At 45.1% G+C, this 21,310-nt stretch overlaps 2 protein-coding genes across 4 annotated transcripts; one reads left to right on the forward strand and one right to left on the reverse strand.

Annotated features, from left to right (window-relative positions):
* The first annotated feature begins 510 nt into the window (after nt 1-510).
* On the forward strand, nt 511-6,128 carry spred3 (sprouty related EVH1 domain containing 3). The gene is made up of 6 exons (XM_076994168.1): nt 511-781; nt 2,928-3,093; nt 3,240-3,408; nt 3,780-3,841; nt 4,746-4,910; nt 5,153-6,128. The coding sequence occupies exons 1-6, from the start codon at nt 771-773 to the stop codon at nt 6,125-6,127; spliced, it is 1,548 nt and encodes a 515-aa protein (XP_076850283.1). The 5' UTR covers nt 511-770; the 3' UTR covers nt 6,128.
* A 2,637-nt stretch (nt 6,129-8,765) lies between these two features.
* On the reverse strand, nt 8,766-21,012 carry dhx34 (DEAH (Asp-Glu-Ala-His) box polypeptide 34). 3 transcript variants are annotated; one of them, XM_076994173.1, is made up of 16 exons: nt 19,866-21,005; nt 18,802-19,113; nt 18,252-18,506; nt 17,931-18,033; nt 17,526-17,743; nt 17,191-17,365; nt 16,783-16,976; nt 16,487-16,588; nt 14,398-14,664; nt 13,370-13,543; nt 12,851-12,956; nt 12,659-12,765; nt 11,338-11,619; nt 10,968-11,144; nt 9,563-9,704; nt 8,828-9,375 (listed from the first exon to the last, which is right to left on the reverse strand). In XM_076994173.1, the coding sequence occupies exons 1-16, from the start codon at nt 20,637-20,639 to the stop codon at nt 9,248-9,250; spliced, it is 3,516 nt and encodes a 1,171-aa protein (XP_076850288.1). In that variant the 5' UTR covers nt 20,640-21,005; the 3' UTR covers nt 8,828-9,247. The 3 variants fall into 3 exon arrangements, with proteins under 3 accessions (XP_076850290.1, XP_076850288.1, XP_076850289.1); XM_076994174.1 differs by having other exon boundaries at nt 8,830-9,375; nt 14,398-14,634; nt 19,866-21,004; XM_076994175.1 differs by lacking the exon at nt 10,968-11,144 and having other exon boundaries at nt 8,766-9,375; nt 19,866-21,012.
* Nucleotides 21,013-21,310: the final 298 nt, after the last annotated feature.

A 21,310-nucleotide genomic window follows, 5' to 3' on the forward strand; every position in this document is an offset into this window, starting at 1 on the left:
GTTCTCGCGTCTCTTTAGCTCAAGCTCTCGAGCCAGCCAATTTATAGAGACGATATGCAGTGAACATTCGATGTTACACCTCACAAACGAAATGTGTACTCATGCGATACCCACGGAATCGTGAAGAATCAGACTATATGAACGCGTCTTGTACTGTGAGTGTCACAGCTGGAGTCTGTGTTTCTGTCAGTGTATGATCTGATGTTGCGATGGTCAGAAGGGATCGCGGTAGGTAGAGCACGAGGAAAAAGAAACAGGGAGTGATTGAGAGAGAGAGAGAGAGAGAGAGAGAGAGAGAGAGAGAGAGAGAGAGAGAGAGAGAGAGAGAGAGAGAGAGAGAGAGAGAGGCGGTGGGAGGGAGGGAGCGGGCGGGAGGATGCTGCCGCTGGTGCCAGCGGAAAATGGCTGCTGCAATCTCAAGCCCATCCTGATACACCGAAACGATATAAAGGTGGACATAGAAAAGATAAGAAAATGAAAACAGCGTGTGCGACTGAGAGAGAGTGAGTGTGTGTGTGTGTGTGTGTGTGTGTGTGTGTGTGTGTGTGTGTGTGTGTGTGTGTGTGTGTGTGTGTGTGTGTGTGTGTGTGTGTTTGTGTGTGTGTGTGAGTGTGTGTGCGCGCTCGTGCGTGCGTGCGCGCGTGTGTGTGTGTCTGTGTATGTGTGTGTTTGAGTAAGTGAGCGCGCGCGCGTGTGTTCTGGTGAGAAGGGAAATAAAAAAGACAGGAGACCGGGGGGCAGCCAGCTCGAGGCGGCGAGCGACACGAGCCATGGAGCGCGAGTAAGTCCTTACATTTTTATTTGACCAAACATCACAACGGACTAAACAGATGGGATGTGAAACAGATTCATTTGTACAACCTCTAATGGACTGTAAGACCGTCATACGACCACCGAATGCGCTTTCAACCGGTGTAGTTGGTTAAAAAAGAAACCTATTACGTAGCGATAGCTATCAACAGTGTATACCATATTCTACATACGTCCATGAAAATAATATTTTTGAAAACGCAAATTATTTGTCAACATGTGAACCACAGTGTACAAAACCTTGTACAGGAAATGTTCAATGCCGTATCAAAGACAAATTTATATTTTATCTTCAAAATACGCAGTGGGCAATCGTACGTTTTTGTCTCGAGCATTTGTGGAGAATCCATGTTGCCATGAAATATGTCAGGGAATGTGAAAATGTACAGAAAAAATGGACAAAATATGGCGTGTTTTCGGGAAACCTCGCGCAACGGATTACATTCGCGGATGGAGGTTAATAGAAAGAAGAGGAGTGACTGCCTCGTGAATTTTTATCAACGTGTCTCGAGTTTCATTATGATTTTTAAAGCCAAACTTTATGAATGAAATGTGATTTTTCTCTCTCCCCCTCTTCCTCAACTCCCTCCTCTTCTTCTTTCTCTCATGTCGCCCCCTCCCCCCAGCGCTGGCGCTCGCGTCCATCCTTGCACCCACTCGTATGTCCTTTTCTTCACGATTGTGTTTTTATACCCACTAATATAACATATCCGTTGGAATCGGCCAGTTTTATCATTTTTCATTCATAAAACAGTGGATGTCGGGGTGCGCGAGTGTGTGCGTATGTGTGATGATGATAGGCGGAGAAAGAAGAACGCAATGTCTCATAATAATTACCAGCACGTAATATTGATGGACCTCTGAATCAAATGTACATGTACATATACATGCATACGTGTGATTATTCGCGTTTATTACATCGTATGTTTGTAATGGGCCCTTTTGGTTTGGAAAAGAACTCACGCTCCAGCGTGGCTGTGCTGGCTTACAGTTAGATAGCACGGGCCTCGTATGGCGAATGGGCGCGTTCATTGATATATCTCTGTGAGGAAGACTAGGAAGCTTCCTCGTCTCCCCCTCGCTCATTCGCTCCTCACTGGGGCCAAATCTAAAACTGGCTCCGTGATCATTTCCTTTAAGTGCCATTCCCTCATTGCCATTCATTTATTCAGTGTTTATCTCCTAGTTCAGCCCGACTGAAATATTCCTGCTTTCGCGTGAATGTTAACACATTCAGCCTTTATGTCTCCCGTTGGATCACATCGACCAAACAATATAAAACTAATGGTGGGTAGGAATAAATTAGTCCATGTATTAAAAGCGAGATTACGTTTACCTCGCCCACGTGACCATCCATTACAAACTCGTGCTGCTTCCTGTCATTGATATAATCGCACCTTCCTGGCGGAGATTTCGGGATAAAGCTGACGATGGAATGGACACAAAGGGAAAACAGTTGTGTTTTTAAAATATGTAGAAACATAAGACATGACCTTTCAACATATCCGTGGCTTTTAACAACAACAAAAAAGTTCATAATTATCACGGCACCTCTTGCTCTCGTTTGCAGTGAAGTGTCTGTAGGTTAGACATTTTCATTGTTACAATTCAAGAAAAGCTTTTCTTCTTTTGCATTCAAGCATTGTGCGGTTTCATGCTCTTTATGTTGCTTCCGTCTTGGTTATGGTCTTCTTATGATCATTGTTTATTTTGATTACGTATAGCATACGTGTATGAATAATGTATATAAAGGTGGCAGGATAAATGTATAAATATATGTGTTTGGTACATGCATATGTGTAGGTGGTTTTGTGTGTGTATTACATATTTGCGTAATGTGCATATATGTAGGTTGTTAACTGTGAGTGTAATGCGAATATATATGTATTTATCTCTAGATATGTTTACGTGTGGTTAAAAGGGGTGTATGTGAGTAAGCGTATAATATTCATAAATGTATTATTGATGGTTAACTCTGATTGTAATGTACATACATGAAGACTGTTGTGTGTGTATGTGTGTGTGTGTGATGCATATGTATAGAGGCTTAAGTGTGATGTGTGTGGAAGTTTCCTGCTTAACCAGACTGTGTACTCACACCTTGTATTTCCCCACAGTGTGCGTGTCCGTGCTGTGGTGATGACACGTGATGACTCTAGTGGTGGCTGGGTGCCCCTTGGAGGTGGCGGCCTAAGTCACGTCGTCATCTGTAAGGGGCGGAGCTCCGAAGGCAGAGGGCGGAGGGAGTATGTCATCCGTGGGGAGCGGCTGCGCGATCGAGCAGTGAGTGTGTGCGTTTGTGTTCATGCCTGTCTTGTTGTTGCCTCAGCCGAGGACTCTGAGCCGTGTGGTGTGGGTCAGCAGTTCTGAAAGAACATGGGTGGTGTCCCAGGGGTGGAGCCACACTGACCCCACATCTCTCTGTGCAGCCCGTGCTTGAGTGTGCTGTACAGAAGGGTCTGGTCTACAACAAGGTGAACCCCATCTTCCACCACTGGCGTGTGGATGAGAGGAAGTTTGGCCTAACTTTCCAGAGTCCAGCTGATGCCGTCTCATTTGAGAAAGGCCTTGAAAGTGTCCTTGACAAGCTGGACAGAGGTACTACAGAACCTGGAGCCATAAACACGACAGAGACAGGATGACAATTTTTTTGGCCACACTGCAAATTCCTGTCCTGTTAGACACACACAGCTAACTACTGTTTTCTTGCTTGTGTAACATATTAAAAGTAATTTTTCATTATACAATTTGAATGTGATAATTCCTTGTTAGGATTATTGATGACATATAGTTAATGGGTGGGTTTCCCGAAACGTTCGTAGCGCTAAGTACTTCGTAACCTCATATGAAACGTACGAGGTTAAGAAGTACTTAGCGCTAAGAACGTTTCGGGAAACTCACCCCATTTCAGTTTCATACATGAAAACATTGAAATCACTTTGCTTGTCTTCATCATGTGTGCTTTTAAGGATCTGACTCACCTTCTTCCTCCACACCAGAAGAGGGAGACACTGAAGACGATGGTCAAGCAGTGAGTCTTTCTCTCTTTTTTTTTGCTTTATCTTGTATCAGTACTGTATTAACTAACTTATGCCTGAAGGCAGCCTGAGGAGTGTAAGGCTTCCTTTCCCTTCTGTACCACCCAGCAGTTCACTGAAACAGAGAAGTTATTCTGCTTTTGAATATGTCATTTATAGATTTCTAGTTAATAGTTTATTTCAAAAGATATAAACTTAAGAAATGGTGAAATGTTATTCATCAAATTATTCGTATGCATAATTTGCTAATTAAATAAAAACAGTCCTGTATTTCTGCTGTAACAAATCCTGAGTGCCATTGCTAGATATATATTTCAAAGAAGCCTCTGTAAATAAACCTTCATATCTATAACAGATTTTTCAGTAGACTACAACTGACACAATGCATACTGGTAGGGTCCAAGTGCAGTCATGCCCATCTTAGCACACCTGCAGTGGAAAGTAGAGGGTTACTCCACAGGCCCTCCGCAGGTGCACATTCACCTTCCTCTTGTGGTAGCCATAGTGTGTTTACATAGACTGTAGATTTTAGGACCCGTTTAATCTCAAAAACATTCCATGGAGATCACACTGTGGAGATGACTTGGAATTTTACTCATTGTTTTAAAGTTCAGTATCACAAGGTCACCACATATTAGTTAGTTCTATTAAATAATGATTTAATGATTACGGAAAGGACTTTTATTTTGGGATTTTACAGCTGCAGGGGCAGAGCTTGATACACAGAGCAGTATGACAACCATGTGTGTGTATAGCAAGTGACAGTGGATGCCTATAAAGCAGGACTGCATGAACATAGGTTTTCCAGGTCAAGGTTTCTGTGGTTTGCATAGGTCATGTGCGGTGGAACTCACTATCTCTGGATCTGCACTTCTGATGACTTGCAGTCTGTCTTAGTCTCACACAGGCAGTGAGTCGTCCTCCAACAGCAGGAAGGAGATGTTGCCCAAGCCCATCACCATTGTGACCAGCGAGTCCTCCTCAACCTGTTTCATGCTCTCTGCAGCAGAGGAGTTTGGGTATGGGGCGGGGCATGGTGGCACCACCCACACCCCTGCCCAGGTACAGCTGTCGTCACCTGTTCATGAAAGTGCAAACAAGGCCACATGATGAATAACAAATACAGTTCAATACTGCAAATGTTGCTGTTCCTCGTTGCAGACTCCATCTGTATGGTGGCCACAGAGGACTCTGCTGACATTATCTATCGACATCACAGCTTAGCTTTGCCTGTGTGGATGTTTGTGTGCATCTTCCATCATGGAGCTCATTGTTGTTCTCTTGTTTTCGTCACTTTTGTTCAGGTCCACACACGGCCTGCCCAGCACCAGCTCGCTCAAGTAACGGCTGTGTTGAACCCTCCGGCCCCACCCCCTCCTCCCCCTGCTCCTCCCACTCCTCCGCTGGCCCCTCCTGCTTCCTCTCCCCTGTCCCCTCTGTCCCCTACCATCTCCCTGCTGGAGGAGGGTGACCTGCGCAGTCTCGACCCTTGCAAGGACCTGTGGGGCTCGCGGGGTTATGAGGACTACCGGCGGGCCGGGGCCACGCGGACTAAGGTGGGGGGCCTGACGGGGGGCGTGGTGGTGGGAGGCGGCCCAGACAAGTCGGAGCTGTGTGTGGTGCGCTTCGAGAAGGAGCTGGCTGGGGTGGGGACCACAGGCTGTGAGGTCACCGTTCTGCTGGACACCAAAGGCTCTCAGCGACGCTCTTCGCCCACTTGCACGTCCAACGCCACACCAGGGGCGTCCTCGTCCGCCGGTTCCCCACCCGAGACAGGCAAAGGCTCGCCTTCGCCCTGCTGCATCCACACCTCACTGGCCACGCCCCGCTCCCGGACTCGCAAGAGAGGCGGCGCCACCGGGGGCGGGGATGCCATCTCCCCCGATGACGACAGCCCGTGTCCGCAAGGCTCCTCCTCCTGTTCGTCCCGCTGCGTGTACTGCCGGTCGGTGTTCAGCGCCTCGGAGAACGGGCGCGGGCGCTGCCGGGATGCCCCGGACCCTGCTCTGCACTGCCTGCGCCAGTGGACGTGTGTGTGGTGCGCGGAGAGCCTGCTCTACCACTGCATGTCGGACTCGGAGGGCGAGTTCTGGGAGCCGTGCTCGTGCGAGGACTCGCTGGGCCGGCGGCCGCACCCGCTCTGTTGCGCCCGCTGGCTGGCCCTGCTGGCTCTGTCCCTGTTCGTACCCTGCATGTGCTGCTACCTGCCGCTGCGCGGCTGCCTACGCTGCGGAGAGCGATGCGGCTGCTGCGGCGGGAAGCACAAGGCGGTGCGGTGAGAGCTGCCCTGGGGGGGCGGGGCTGTGGGTGGAAGGGGGCGGTCCGGCACCCAGGCCAGGGAAGGGCTCGTGGATTTTGTGGGTGGGGCTGAGCGACAGGGCAGGAGAGGGAAAGGGAGCACAGATATTGTCATTACTTGAGGAAAATAGGTGTGGAGCCAAATCTCGTACACCTCGTACACCTTTGTGATGAGAAAAAAAAAATCCCCTCCTCCCCCACAATCCTTTGCTGCATTCTGCTCCTACTCTCCTTTACCTGGACCCTTAATGGTGGAGGTAATGAGCACTGGGCTGTCTGCAGGGCACCCTGCTCTTCAGAGAGACAGATGGACTCCTCCCACTCCTGGCCTCTCTGAGCTCTGATTGGCTGGTGTTAGGGCTCAGAGGAAGTGGGGTGTTGAGGGGAACACTGATATGTAAAGTGTTTCGATTGTTAGTTTTTTTTGGGTTTTTTTTATTTAGGAAAAAATATGGCGAAAAAAAAAATACAAATGATGTTTCTAAGTATACTATCATAATTTTTATTAGTATATCTTATTTTACATGAAATATTGAGAAGTTTTTGATATTTTTTAATTTACTAATTTAATGAACATACTCCCCTTTTACCTCTAATTTACTGATTTTTACCTCAATGTTCCAGAGTAAGCAAGAGAGATGTATGCGAGAGAGATGGAGGTTAAATGGAGAAAGTGGCGAGACATTTTAAGGACAGTGTGCTGTAATCAGATCTGTCATCTGTAAGTCAGATCTGTAATATTCAGGAGGAGCGATTGTGTGAGCATTTTGATACAAAAAATGTCAATTGCTTTTGGGGCAGTGTGAGGCAGTTTGGGGCAGTTTCACCAAAATGTTCACTTGCACACATCCTCACGGTTCTGGAAAGGACACGGCGATATCTGCCACTGAGCGCTGAGCAGAACAGCTCGTCGAAGCGAAACCAAAAAAGACAGGAGAAAGTCCAGATGGAGAAATTGGCAGAAACATCAGTTAAGAAATACCATTAGCCTTGAAGCCAACTAAAACATAGTACAATCAACAATATTGAAAAATATTTTGTTAAATCTCTGTTGACAAGGTTTAGGATAACAGAGACCAGTTACAAAGGGTAGCCTGCAAGCAAGTTTATTGGGAAGGCTGAATCTGCAGACTGGTTGGTGTGTAGGCGAGAACACTCTGGCCTGTACAGATTGTTAAGTAACAAATCTGTATCTGTGTATGTTCTCTCAGTCACTGAATATCATGGTTTACAGTGAATCCTATATGAGCTGTTTGGCACTCTGATTGATTTCAGTCATTGTAATCAATTGCAAAATAACCATTTTTGACAGCTTTTGGCTCTGTAGAAAATATGGGTTGTCTGAGGTCATTTAGTCAGCCATTATTGTAACAATCTTATGTTGTGTTCATATCAATATATGACTGGGATTTTGTAGAGGATTTTGTCATGTAAAGCTGTCAGATATATCTTGGTCTTTTGCAATTGAATAAAATGATTAAAATACAATTTTTTGGCTTTACAGAACGCTTTTAGTAGTAAAGAGTTCAGACAACTCAGATCAAATGCTGCCTGAGATCACAGACAGGACCTCAAAGCTAATACTGTATGCCTGAAGGGGCATGGCTTTAAAATATTGTCTCAAAGCTGCTATTTTAACCCCCCGACAAACTCAGTTTGACCTCTGCTGCTCGTGATTAGAAGACGGGGGGGGGGGGGGGGGGGGGGGGGTAAGAGCCCAATTTCAGAGGACAAGGCATCTAAGCCAAGTCAGGGGAAGAAAATCAGTGCGACTCAAGCCTAATCAAAGCCGGGGAAGTATTTTGATGCGACACCGGACGTGATTAAGGGATGAGGATTTTAAAAGTTTCTAACTTTCCGCGCCAGTGGAAGAACCTTTAGTTGAATAGGGACTAAATGTTGCATTAACTGCTGATTGGAAATACTTGGTTTAGATAAGGGTCTCGTAGTGAAATGGATAACAGATGGATTTCTAAAAAGTATACAAAGACAGAAATCATGTGCCCCTTACAGACCACTGTCCTCATCCAAGCGTGAGACCACAACTAGCCTCGCTGGACTCCAGCCCCGAGATGCTTCAGTTCTCTACACGAGTTCTACCCTTGAAGGCCCCATGCGTACATCTTAATAAACGTGCCTTTTGATTTGATTGATCAATAACATAATTTTCAAGTAACTATGTACTCGAGTACTTATTTACTTTTTGTTTTGGGGTCATTTGTTTCAGCCCATGTGCATATTTTAATATGTATGTATCTATTAGTTTGAAAAGTAATGGAAAAAAATTATCTGTTTATTTATTTAATGAGATATTTATTCTGATTCCTTATTTATTTTTGGAGACGGGTTTTTATTTTCTGTGCTGTCCTACTTCTCTGACTTTGTGCCAACGTGCTGCTTTGAAGTGTTACATATCGTGGGTTTGTATCATTAATTAAACCCTCATTCTATATTTTAATGAAACACTCGCCCTCTGGATGATATTTTCTCTATTTCTGATCATGTAACTACAGGTGGGCTGTTTGAGTTCTTTGAATGAATTCCTACTTTTGGACCATGAGGAAAGCACATGCAATATCAAGTCTGCCCTGTTTGAGAAGTGTACTCCACTGATGTACTACATTGTCAGAATCCTTAAAGGAAAAAAACAGAAGTCACCCAAGCTCGCCCAGTTGGGTTTTGGGCCTACCAGGGAGGAAGTGCTCCATTAGGTTACAGCATTCTAAGAAATGCCCATATCACCGCCTGTGAGAACCTACACATGCTCCCATCAGACTCTCAGCTTAAGTTACTCGCTAGCACCACCTGCTGGAAAAATAGCTGTTTAGCATTTTTGAGTGCGCCATACAACATTACAGAACTTTTTTTTTTTTTAACAGATTTTTAAAATTTTAATAAGCAGCTATGTAAACAAAATGACAATAGTTTATGAAAACACCATACATCAGTTATAAACACATACATCCCACCAATGAATGTCAAAGTAATTTGCCTCAAATATGAACAATAATTGTAATGTTTAAGACAAGTTAGAGAAGTGGGCGCAGCTCAGGCCGTGAGGTCTAGGTCTGTCTTCGTCTGGGTGGATCCCTCCCTTGAGTTCAGGCCAGGTGCTGCCGCTTGTGTCGGAGTATGTCAGTGGAGGTGAGATTCAGGGATTTGTTGCAGACATCACAGTGGTACAGCCTGGTCAGACTAGACGAGGATGCAGTCTTAACTGTGTCAGGGTCTATGGAAGCACATTAAAGCAGTCCTAATGAAGCCAGGAACTCGGAGCTGTGGTTCAGTTCACATCCAACCAGGCCAACTACCATAATATTGACTGCTATTCAAGAACACAAATATTTATTGTAATTTTCTACTTTCAAGACAGAAGACTACTAATCTACTTAGCTTCCTTCTTGCATTGTTCTTACCATCCTCAGGTTGCTGTTCCTCTGCTGGCCTGCAGGTGGCCTCGTGCTGCATGCGCTCCAGAGGTGTGAAAGGCATGCGTAGGTCACAGTGAGGACAAGTCCAAAAGGTCCGGAGACACTCGCTGTACAGGTCTTTGGAGTCCTAGTCACACACACAGCATATGTGTATGTGTTTTAAAAAATCCACGTTTGGATGAATAGCCAACAACACTGAAACAGCCCCAGGTCTTCAAACCCCGTTAACTTTCTCTTTGGCCTTATCATAGACTGAATATACAATGATGACGTTCAGTCACACCTGCCGAAATGAAAATAAAAGAAAATAACCTGCTGATAAATAATTAACTCTTCAGTTCACAGTCTGCTCATCTTTGCTGAGCTCTCCATGCATCTGCTATATATGATCAGCATCCAGTTTCAGCATAACGTCTGTGAATGACACCTACAGTCATTTTCTCCTTTGTGTTCGTGTTGATAATGTCGGGCAGTAATTTAAATCAGTCCAGCACTGAACTCTGCACAGCACTTTATAGTGTCTGATTTATGTAACCTGTAGTAGTGGTGACTCAGGCACAGAGCAGCTGCAGGTGTAGTAGTGACTCAGGCACAGAGCAGCTGCTGGTGTATTAGTGACTCACACACAGAGCAGCTGCTGGTGTATTAGTGACTCACACACAGAGCAGCTGCTGGTGTATTAGTGACTCACACACAGAGCAGCTGCAGATGTAGTAGTGACTCACTCACAGAGCAGCTGCTGGTGTATTAGTGGCTCACACACAGAGCAGCTGCTGGTGTAGTAGTGACTCACTCACAGAGCAGCTGCTGGTGTATTAGTGACTCACTCACAGAGCAACTGCTGGTGTATTAGTGACTCACACACAGCAGCTGCAGGTGTATTAGTGGCTCACACACAGAGCAGCTGCAGGTGTATTAGTGACTCACACACAGCAGCTGCAGGTGTATTAGTGACTCACACACAGAGCAGCTGCAGGTGTATTAGTGACTCACACACAGCAGCTGCAAGTGTATTAGTGACTCACACACAGCAGCTGCAGGTGTATTAGTGGCTCACACACACAGCAGCTGCAGGTGTAGTAGTGGCTCACACACAGAGCAGCTGCAGGTGTAGTAGTGGCTCACACACAGAGCAGCTGCAGGTGTAGTAGTGGCTCAAACACAGAGCAGCTGCAGGTGTAGTAGTGACTCACACACAGAGCAGCTGCAGGTGTATTAGTGACTCACACACAGATCAGCTGCAGGTGTAGTAGTGATTCACACAGCAGCTGCAGGTGTAGTAGTGATTCACACAGATCAGCTGCAGGTGTAGTAGTGACTAACACAGAGCAGCTGCAGGTGTAGTAGTGTGCATGGACACAGGAGTTTGTATGGGAAAGTAGTAACTCACACAGAGGCAGTTGTAGGTGAAGTAGCTGGTAACACGCAGACCTCCTTTAATAGGGTCTGGCTCACTCTGCATGCCAGGAAAGAGAGGCGCCAGAGTGAGCTCGGAGGGGCTGATCTGAGGACCCACGTACAGGTTCTGGGCCTGAAGACCAGTCAGGCGCTTTAGGCTATAGTTCACCTGTCCACAGAGAACGAGATTAGCCACCTGATGCCCCATGTTCAAATTATGAAGTTAACTCTTTTCATCATTTTCAGGGTTTTCAAGATCATTTTCAGGGTTCCTCATCTGTCCAATGCTATAATCATTCTTATTCAAGATATCACACTGTGCATTATCGCACAGCTACAACACAGCCTCACATAACCCATACCTCCGTATAGAGCAGGAAACGCACAAGTCCCTCTCCGAGTTTGTCCAGCTCACGGTGGGCCGGCTTTGGGGCAGCGAACCCCAGGCCCGAGGTGGAGGAAGGGCCAGCATGGCCCAGTTGGGCCTGGAGGAGCCTCTCCCAGTCTGCCCGGAGTGTAAGGGCAGAGGAGAGTGTTCTCAGCGCCGCCTCTCCGTCAGTCATGCCTAGCTCCACCCAACCATCCAGCACCAGCCGTGTGCAGTCTGCGTTGCTGTCCACACAGTCCGCCACCAGCAACAAAGCCTGGAGGAGAAAATTATACCGCTGCAACAATCTCATTGCTTGAGGTCATAGAAATAAGAACTGGGGTGGGGACTACAGAGTGTCCTCTAGGTACTGAAATGATCTACTGAACATTTACAAAAACAAGTTGCATCACAAAGGATTCAGTCATAGCAGAAGTTATCCAGCCATCACTCATGGTGTTCCTCAAGATTCAGTGCTAGGTCAACTACTTTTTGTTATTTACATAATACCTCTTGGTCATACCAATACCATGGTCTTAGTTTTCACTGCTGTGTTGATAACATTCAATTTTATGTAAAAAAAAAAAAAGACTGCAGACTCTAAATGCTTGTAGCTCAGATAAACAGCATATGATGAATAAAAAATTTCTCCAATTAAAGACAAATATTTAACTGGAAGGTCTAAAATACTTCATGTACATTTACCCCAATGTTGCTACAGATGTAGATGGTGTGTTTATGTGTTTTAAATGGTTAACAAAGCACATTACTCTAGGTCATCGTGTAGTTCTTTGTTAGAGGTACCATGCACCCATAGGTCATCATGTAGTGGTTTGTTAGCAATACCAGATACCTGTAGGTCATTGTGTACTGGTTTGTTAGCGGTACCACACACCTGTAGGCCATAGTGTAGTGCTTTGTTAGCGGTACCAGACACCCGTTTGTCATCGTGTAGTGGTTTGTTAGTGGTACCAGACACCCGTAGGTCATAGTGTAGTGCTTTGTTAGAGGTACCAGACACCCGTTGGTCATCGTGTAGTGGTTTGTTAGCGCTACCACACACAAGGCTTCCTCTCTCTCTTTAAATGTTCTTCTATTTTCTCCTTCAAAACACAACTAGTCACTTCGCTCAACACTCCACACTACCATTGCTGCCTTCTAAATAAAATATATTTTGTTGGTTGTTGACTTGTTTGCTTATTTGTTTTCCTGATTTGATCTCATATTATATGAAAGGTGCTTTGTAAATCTAAAATATAAAAATAAATATATAAACACAAACTGCAGTGGTTGTGGAGGACAGCGAGTAAACCGACCTGCAGTGCAGGAAGACGCACGCAGTTAGACACATACGGCCTGTTAGTCTCCAGCAGAGTGACAAACGCCAACAACTGATGCTTAGTGCTCTCCTCTTTACCAGCACCTGGGGTGAGAGTGGGAGTTACCCATGATAACATAGCATGTGAAATAATTTTAGGAAGTGTGAATGTGTTTAGGGGAGTGCTTACCAAACTCACTGTTCTCATGTTCAGGAACATGCAGAACCTCTGGGTCAGAGGCAAAGACACTGGTTGGGTGAATCACAATGCCCTGCTTGTTACGAGTATGAAACACCTGGAACAAAGACCACCGGACACATATTATCTAACAATGTGTAACAATCTGTAACAATGTGTGCAAATGTATATAATCAATACAATCAAGCTGCTTAAAGACAGCTATTTCCCCATTCAGCATTAGAAAATCAAAGAGTTCATTATCAGAGAAATCATAATTTTTGCTATTATTACTGACACATTCTTGGGTTTTGAAGAGGGACTATGTCTCCAAGCCCTGCTTCTGACAGACAACTTAAAGATGAACCCTTTAACAGCCTTAATCTAGCACACCTGATCCAGCAGGGACACCATCTGAGCTTCCTTCATTCATGCCAACTTCATTACTGCCTACATTTACGGCTGCAGTAGGAGACTCAGTAAAAGTGGCTGGCCACAATGAATTGTGTGTATGTGTGTGAGAGAGAGAACCTGCTCAGAGTCCTTGCGGGTGGCATTGTGCTCGTCGGGCAGGGCCAACTGTGGGTACAGGCCGCGGCAGAGCAGCAGTCTGAGCAGAGCCGTCTGGCGAGATGAGAGACCTGCGCTGACACCCGCGGCCTCCTGGAGCTCCGTCACATTGTGGCGCAGTTTGAACTTCACCTCCTGTCAGGGCAGACAGCCGATCCCATAGCGGTGTGCGAGCATAGTGTGAAGATTACACAATAAAACAGGGGTGTCAAAGCATTGTTTGTGGTTGTGAACCCATTCTGTTGCGACTCGCAATTTGCCTTTTAATTCTTTGGCAATTTGTTGTTGTTTCTTGATACCCAATTTTGGCATACTTCGTTCCGTGTTTGGGCTAAAATGCCGACGTAGCCTATATTGTACTTTTTGACAAACGCCACCACTTCATAACACAAAAAACATACTGGTTTTCTCCTTGAAGCACAAATGTATTGTCTTTCTCATCTTTCTTGAAACACCCTTCCATCTGCAGCGATTTTTCACTTGTATTTCTTAGTTACACTTATTGGGAAAATCGCATCGATATAGAAACACTGCAGTGATGAGATGCCGTCACTTCACGGGTAACATAATTGTGGGAAATTTAGTTTTTGGTCACTCCACGTATTTGACTTTTTTGGGGTTTTTTTTTTTTTTTTGACAATTAGGCTTTCTCTGGCAGGACACGAAAAATTACGCGGCGGGCCATGAGTTTGACACCTGTGCAATAAAACTTTACCTACTCCGCTGTTGTTTATTTGTTTATTATTATATAATTATTAATTATATATTCACTATTATAATCTTATTATATAATAATTATAATCCTATATAATTATTATTATTCATTTGTAGCAATTCAACCTGATTCCCAGCAATGGTCCAACCAAAAGATCTAAAGCATAAAGACTATGTCTAAACCTAAACTAAACTTTTCTAAATGTTTCACTTATCATTTCAGTTGCCAAAGCTTTGGTTCTGTGTGTCTGTGGATTTCTGTGTTTCTGAGGGACCTGGATGTCCACGCTGTGCGCTGCAGACTGCTGGTCCTTGCTGGACGACGGCGGCGCATCTGTATCAGAGCCAGACGACTGGCCCTCCAAGCCCTCGTCCAGCCGAAGGACCTTCCTGCGCCGGCCCTCCTGCAGCTGGTGGTCGCGGTGCAGCTGGTGCAGACGGTGACGTTCGCTCAGACGCTCCCTGCGCTGCACACGGCCCTCCAGCGAGGACCTGGCCTGGGTCTGCTCCTCCTGCAGCAGCCCGTGACTCTTCAACAGCTCCTGACAACACACAATACATACAGTGTATACACAAACACGATATATATATATATATATATATATATATATATATATATATATATATATATATATATATATATATATATATATATATATCTAAATATATATCCACACACATATATAAATACACTATATTGCCAAAAGTATTCACTCACCTTCCTTGACTCACATATAAGCTTAAGTGACATCCCATTCCTAATCCATAGGGTTCAATATGACATTGGTCCACCCTTTTACATGGCCTACCACTTTGTGGCTGACTTGCTGTTGTTCCCAAACACTTCTATTTTCGTATAATGCCTAGGTGCTTAATCTTATACACCTGTGGCCATGGAAGTGATTGGAACACCTGATGTGATCATTTAGATGAGTGAGCGAATACTTCTGGCAATATAGTATATTATATACATATACTATATACATAATATAGTATATATACATATACTATACTCAGTGTTGCGAATAACGCCATTTAAAATAACAGCATTAGGTAACGGTGTCATTTTGTCAGTAACGGGATAATATAATTAATTACTTTTCCTGTTGTTACAACGCCATTGACGTTACTGGTCATTAAAAGTGGTGCGTGACTATATATTGATATACTAATCCGAGTAATCCGAGCGGACCGCTGCCCAGGGACCGCTGCCCAGGGACCGCTGCCCTGTTTAATTAACAATAGAGGTTTTATTGTTAAGTTTACTTCTGGTGTGAACAAACCAGTTGTCTCAGGTTGAGAGAATTAAATTTAATATTTAATTTGATAGATGTAAATGCACTTTATATAGTGTAACCGTTTACTTTTGCTTTTTTTTTTTTTTTTTTTTTTTTGCGAAGATTTGGGATTTTAAAGGATTTTATCCTGCACTGGTCTGTTGATGTGCAATAAATATCAAAAGTTAAACACCTTTCTGATCTACTCATTTCAACTGACTGGGAAAACTGCTTTTTCAAAAAATCCTTATTCATTGGCATATAACTTTTTTTAACTGTAATGCAAATAGTTACTTTCCCTGGTAACGAGTTACTTTTATTATAGAGTAATTCAGTTACTTTTTTGAACAAGTAGTGAGTAACTATAACTAATTACTTTAAAGTAACGTTCCCAACACTGACTATACTACACACACACACACACAAACACACAAACACACATATATGTATTCAACCTATTCAAGCCCAATCAGGTTACTTAACTACTATGGGAACTACTATCTATCAGAGAGTGTAGCTAATCAAAACTGCTTATGGCTGTGAGGGACTCACTGCTGTGTGACTATGCGACCCATCTGCTGATATCTTAAAAGGTTTACAAAATGACAGGAAATCTGACCAATTAAATGTCCGTTTTTCACTCTGGGGGCTGGACTCTCAACGCTCTGAAGAATGGGCTTCTGTACATTATTAATAAAATATCATGTCTACCTAGTAAACATCTACTAATGTCTATATACTACCTTTAATGTTAGAGACAACGTAGCATAACTAACTGAAAAGCTTTTTTCAAGGCTAAACTTCAATGAAAATCTCACAATAATTCAATGAGGCTAGTCTATAATGTATCCTGGCTACAAAGGAAAGGAAGTTATTTATATAGTTTGGGTAAGACGAACTATGAGAGGTGTGCCTGGCTGACCTCTGGCATGTAACACACACTCCACTTGTGTTTTGTCGACTGTAGTTTCAGGACTGCTGAGTTGTTTTGGTATCCAAACAGTGACTTAAGGTCACATGAGGAAACAGAAGGGGTGCAGAAGGGGTACTTGGGGTACACACACACACACGCACTGTGTTTTCTCACCTTGAACTGTCGTCTCAGGTTTGCCATCTCATACAGCCGCTGCTCCTCCAGACCTCTCCTTCTACACCACTTCCTGGAGCCGCCTCCCCTCTCCCCTTTCACCTGCAGAGGACAAACAATTAACGACCTTGCCAATAAACACTACAAACACCCATCAGCTACTCCATAACTGTGATGACTTAAACGCATCAATACATAGCCAAGAACTCCTTCTGACAAATTACTAAATAAAAGTGTCCAGCTCCTATTGTCTTTGTTATGCTGCTGCCAATCTGTGTGTGGGTCTCCCGGCTCACCTGCACCCATGCGTTGAAGGTGTTGAGGAGGGTGAAAGGGTCTCCCAGGTCACTGTGCAGGGGCTGGCGGGCTGTGGAACAGTCTGGGTTGTGCTGCGCACTGCGCAGAAATGGCGACTGAACACTCAGCGCTGAAGCTATTGTTAACACTGGCTCCACAAGATTAAAGAGAGACCCCAGGACCAGCAATTTACCTAACAGATAACACATACACACATTCTTTATTCTCAATCCAGACACATCACATATAGATTCACCTCTACATTCCTAACTGACTGAAAAAAGGAAGAAAATTATTTTTTACTGACTGGTCATCTCATCTGGTCATCTAGATTTAAAATGAGCTTGTTTAACAAACAGAACCTGCAGGACCCGAAAGGCATTAGCGGCCTTTGCAGTAATTCATACCGATAACCACATCCACAGGCAGCTGGGACAACAGCCTGCCAATGGGTGTAAGCTCCCCACTAGTGTCTAGTGCTCCCTGCTGCTTCAGATAGGTAATGGCAGACTGAATGCTGGACGCTGGAGGTGGGTCTATGAAGAGAAAAGAACGAGGATCCCCCAGATCCATACTCTTCATCTGCGCAAGCAACACACACACACACACACACACACACACACACACACACACACACACACACACACACACACACACACACACACACGCATTTATTTCTTTGCAGTATTCCTACCAAAGCACTAGAGAAGAACCAACACTGAGAGAATGTGCAATCTCACACCTGTAGCACCAGTGAGTCCAGCGCCACCCTGTGGATCTCGGGGACTGGGTACGGGGCAAAAGCCTCATAGTCAGACTCTGCATAAAGGCGGTAGCAGACGCCTGGGCCCGTTCGACCAGCGCGACCCTTCCTCTGCTCAGAGCTGGCCCGGCTGATCCAGAACTCCTGCAGCCTCTGCATCTTCGCCTTGGGATCAAAGCTCATCTCCTTCACTTTACCTGCAGCACAGGGGGGAGGGGCCGTAAAAACACAGCCCAGCAAAGAAACAGCAGGGTATCACACTGGCTGAAACTGCAAATCTAAATTAATTAAAGTCGTTGGATGTGATTTGGATTCAGCACAAACGCAGTCAGCCAAACTGCTGCACGTCTGATTAGCGAGTCCTTTGTGCAGAGCTGCTGTTACCTGAGTCCACTACAAAGCGCACTCCATCGATGGTGACGGACGTCTCAGCTATGTTAGTGGAGATGATGCACTTCCTCACCCCCGGAGGTGCAATGTCAAATACCTTAAGGTCAAATGTCATATAGATATAATTAATTTAGAATGGAATTATACATAACCAATTGCGGCTGGAGCTGTGTTTACAAACAAGCAAAGAAACAAAAATATATGGACATATATATAGCACTACACATATATATATATATATATGAGTAGTGTGTAGTTCAACATTACTGGTCACTGTCGGCCCCTCCCCTCCCTGCCCCACCAGCTGTGCACTACCTTGTCCTGCTGGGCCAGGGAGAGGGTGCTGTGCAGAGGCAGGATGATCCATCGACCAGTGTGTGAGGCGTAGGTCTGACAAGCCTCCAGGATAGTGGAGATCTCCGCCAAGCCGCTGAGGAAGAGGAGCAGGTCGCCGCGCTCCTCGGCCGGGTAGCGTTGGTCAATACCCTGCAGGACACGCAGGTAGGGTCGCGGATCCAGCTTCTCCGAGCGCGACACCTGCTCCTCGGGGGGGATGGGTTGGTAGATCACCTAGGCAAACACAGATACACACATGCATGCACATGTAAGAAAAATGCTAATGGGAACATGCTCATAACATCAAGAAAGATCTCATTGGCAAATGTTAGTAGAACCTAATCCGCATTTAATGTGATTCGTGAACTGAGAAATAAGTGTGTGAAACAAAAAAAAAGAGAGAGAGAAAAAAACAAAACCAAAACAAACTACGCAGACATGGAGCATATTAGCTGGTCCAACAGCTGCACATGCACACCACCACCTCGTGCAGTTCTGTCTGTTCCCAGAAGTAGGCGCCGGGCCTCACCTGGATCGGGAAGAGCCTGCCTGGCACCTGCAGCACGGGGGCGTCACCGAAGTAGCTGGAGAAGAGGGAAATGTTGATGGTGGCGGACATGAGGACGAGGCGCATGTCTGCACGCAGGCTGAGCAGTGAGCGCAGCACCCCCAGCAGGAAGTCGCAGTGCAGGTGCCTCTCGTGCACCTCGTCCACGACCACCACGCTGTAGCGCTCCAGCTGCTTCTCACGCTGCACCTGCCTCAGCAGGAGCCCCTCGGTCAGGAACAGCAGCTTGGTGGCTGGCGTGCGACTCGTCTCGAAGCGGATCTGGTAGCCCACCTGTGGGACGGGGACACACCATGATGAACAGAGACGCAGGAGGAACGCGGCACTTCCATTGAGATTACTTCAAAATGTACTTCATTTACTTTATTTACTAAATGTAGGAGTTATTTTTAAACACCAAAACCAAAAAACAACATGTATGAAAATTGTACATTTTTTTCTATAAAGTAAAAGAAACAAATTGCTTTGTCGTCCTTGAATGAACCAGTTTGTGCTCCAGAGGGGATTTCCTTAATGGAAGTGGCCATGTTTAAAATAGATCTAGTACAGAATCTTTTAAACTTACAAGCTGTGTGTAAGTATAATGGCTGTTTCATAAGCTTAAACAGAAAATGACATATTGCTCTTTTAAATGTGGCCAGTGTGCAACTGGCAACAAAAAGGATTTCAGTATTCTTCAGAATTCCTGTCTAGCAACACTGAAGACAAAACAGCACTGTGAATAGAACTACCAACTGTTTACAAAGTGTTTCAAATCGGTTCAGTGAACACGTGTAGGTTCGTTCTCCTCAAGATGATTACAGAAATAGCTTTCACTGTGCATGTTTGGTTTGTGCGACCACTGTGAAGCCAGATGCCACCAAAGGCATTTTGATATGAAACTGGAATGGAACGCAGTGGAGCGCCAGTCTGTTCGTGGGACATAAAACTTGAACAGTCACTACCAAACAACAAATCGACTCTGTTAGTTAATTGATTCAATACTCATTTTTCCCGATCGCAAAATTCTGCAATTGTTCTCTTACCTTGGAGCCGTACTGGTTGAGGCTCTCAAAGCTGACCCTCTTAGCGAGGGAGATGCACGCGATTCTGCGCGGTTGCGTGCAAGCTATGTGGTTAAAACCCGACGACATGAGGTACTGCGGGACTTGGGTGGATTTTCCACAGCCTGTGTCCCCCGCCACCACCACCACTGGGTGTGTCCTGACCATCTCCACTATTCTGTCACGGTACTGGAAGATGGGCAGGTTCCTCTGCTCGCGTCGCAACTTGGCCAGTTTGCCAAAACTCTGTTTCTGGTTGAAATCTAGGAAGTGGAGCAGCGCAAGTCGACACTCTGTGACCTCTTGGCTGCCCGGACATGTGGGGTCCCTGCGCCGCGAGCCCAGTGAGCGCCCGGAGCGCTCCAGCCGATCCTCCACATCCCTGGTGCACACGGACATGTTTATTCTGTACCGAGCATCGTATTCTTTTGGGAGTCCAAGATCTGCGGCTCCAGTCGCACTCTTCTTACGGGCTTTGCCCTCGCTCGACTCTGGTTGGTGTTTACTGGTTTTTGACCCTGCCATCTCCCTTTTTGCTTTAAATCGTTGAAATCGATCGAAGAAGGTCCAGAACTCCTTATGATCAGTACTTCTCGCCTGGATGTAGTCGTGTTGGCGGAAAAATATCTCATCCAGCTGGGCACGGGACTGTGGGCAGTTCCAGTCCCATTCCTGGGTCTCCCCTTGTTTGTCAGACATGTCTCCCTCCCGGCACGCAGCTAAACTGAAGCCGACACTAGGATAAATAGGGCACATCAACCATCATGTACATCTTTCCTTAATAGTAAGTTGAGTTATTCTGACTATCTAGCGTCTGTGTTAAGCATCAAGAATGCAATTGCGGTTGTTGATAATAACCAAACTAACATATAGCCATCTAGCTATCGTGTATTAAAACTAATATTTCAGACATATCGTTCAGGACCCTCTTGTTCAGAAACTGCAAAGAGAATGTTTAAAGGCAGGATAAGAATCGCTATAGCTACGTTAACAGTGCTATCAAAAAGTAAGCGACAACATTGACGGAGCACTAACACAGCAGGACGTTTTACGGTCCGTCGTTGTAAAGACGTCGGATAGTACCAATGACAATATATTGTTCCTACACTAAAAAATAAATACGGATTAGGATACGCATTGATAACACCACAGGGTTAGTGACATCGAAGTAGAATGTATTTTTCTTTAAAACGAACGAAAAACAAACCAAAAAAAAAAAGGAATTAATGAGCAAACGGTTGGGAAATATTTTATTTACGCAATAATACACGAGAGGGAGTGCTATAACGTGTAATATTGACACTGCTGTGCTGCGGTCGTAGGTACGAGGAATAGGAAGCTCTGCAGAGTCAAAACCCTAAAGAATATTGCCAAAAGGGCTTAAACATAACACGGCATGCACCATAACCTTTTCAGTGGTGTTAAGT

This window comes from Brachyhypopomus gauderio, chromosome 2 (genome assembly GCF_052324685.1).
Source record: "Brachyhypopomus gauderio isolate BG-103 chromosome 2, BGAUD_0.2, whole genome shotgun sequence".
Lineage (NCBI taxonomy): Eukaryota > Metazoa > Chordata > Actinopteri > Gymnotiformes > Hypopomidae > Brachyhypopomus > Brachyhypopomus gauderio.

Excerpts from the sequence above, each read along its gene's own strand:
- dhx34 (XM_076994173.1), bottom strand. The coding sequence starts at position 20,639 with ATGTGCCCTATTTATCCTAGTGTCGGCTTCAGTTTAGCTGCGTGCCGG. Across the intron at positions 16,977-17,190 it reads GCCTGTGGATGTGGTTATCG|GTAAATTGCTGGTCCTGGGG; the intron begins GTATGAATTACT and ends GTTATCTGTTAG. Across the intron at positions 13,544-14,397 it reads CGCACAGCGTGGACATCCAG|GAGGTGAAGTTCAAACTGCG; the intron begins GTCCCTCAGAAA and ends CTGCCCTGACAG.
- spred3 (XM_076994168.1), top strand. Across the intron at positions 3,409-3,779 it reads CCTTGACAAGCTGGACAGAG|GATCTGACTCACCTTCTTCC; the intron begins GTACTACAGAAC and ends TGTGCTTTTAAG. Across the intron at positions 3,842-4,745 it reads CTGAAGACGATGGTCAAGCA|TCTCACACAGGCAGTGAGTC; the intron begins GTGAGTCTTTCT and ends AGTCTGTCTTAG.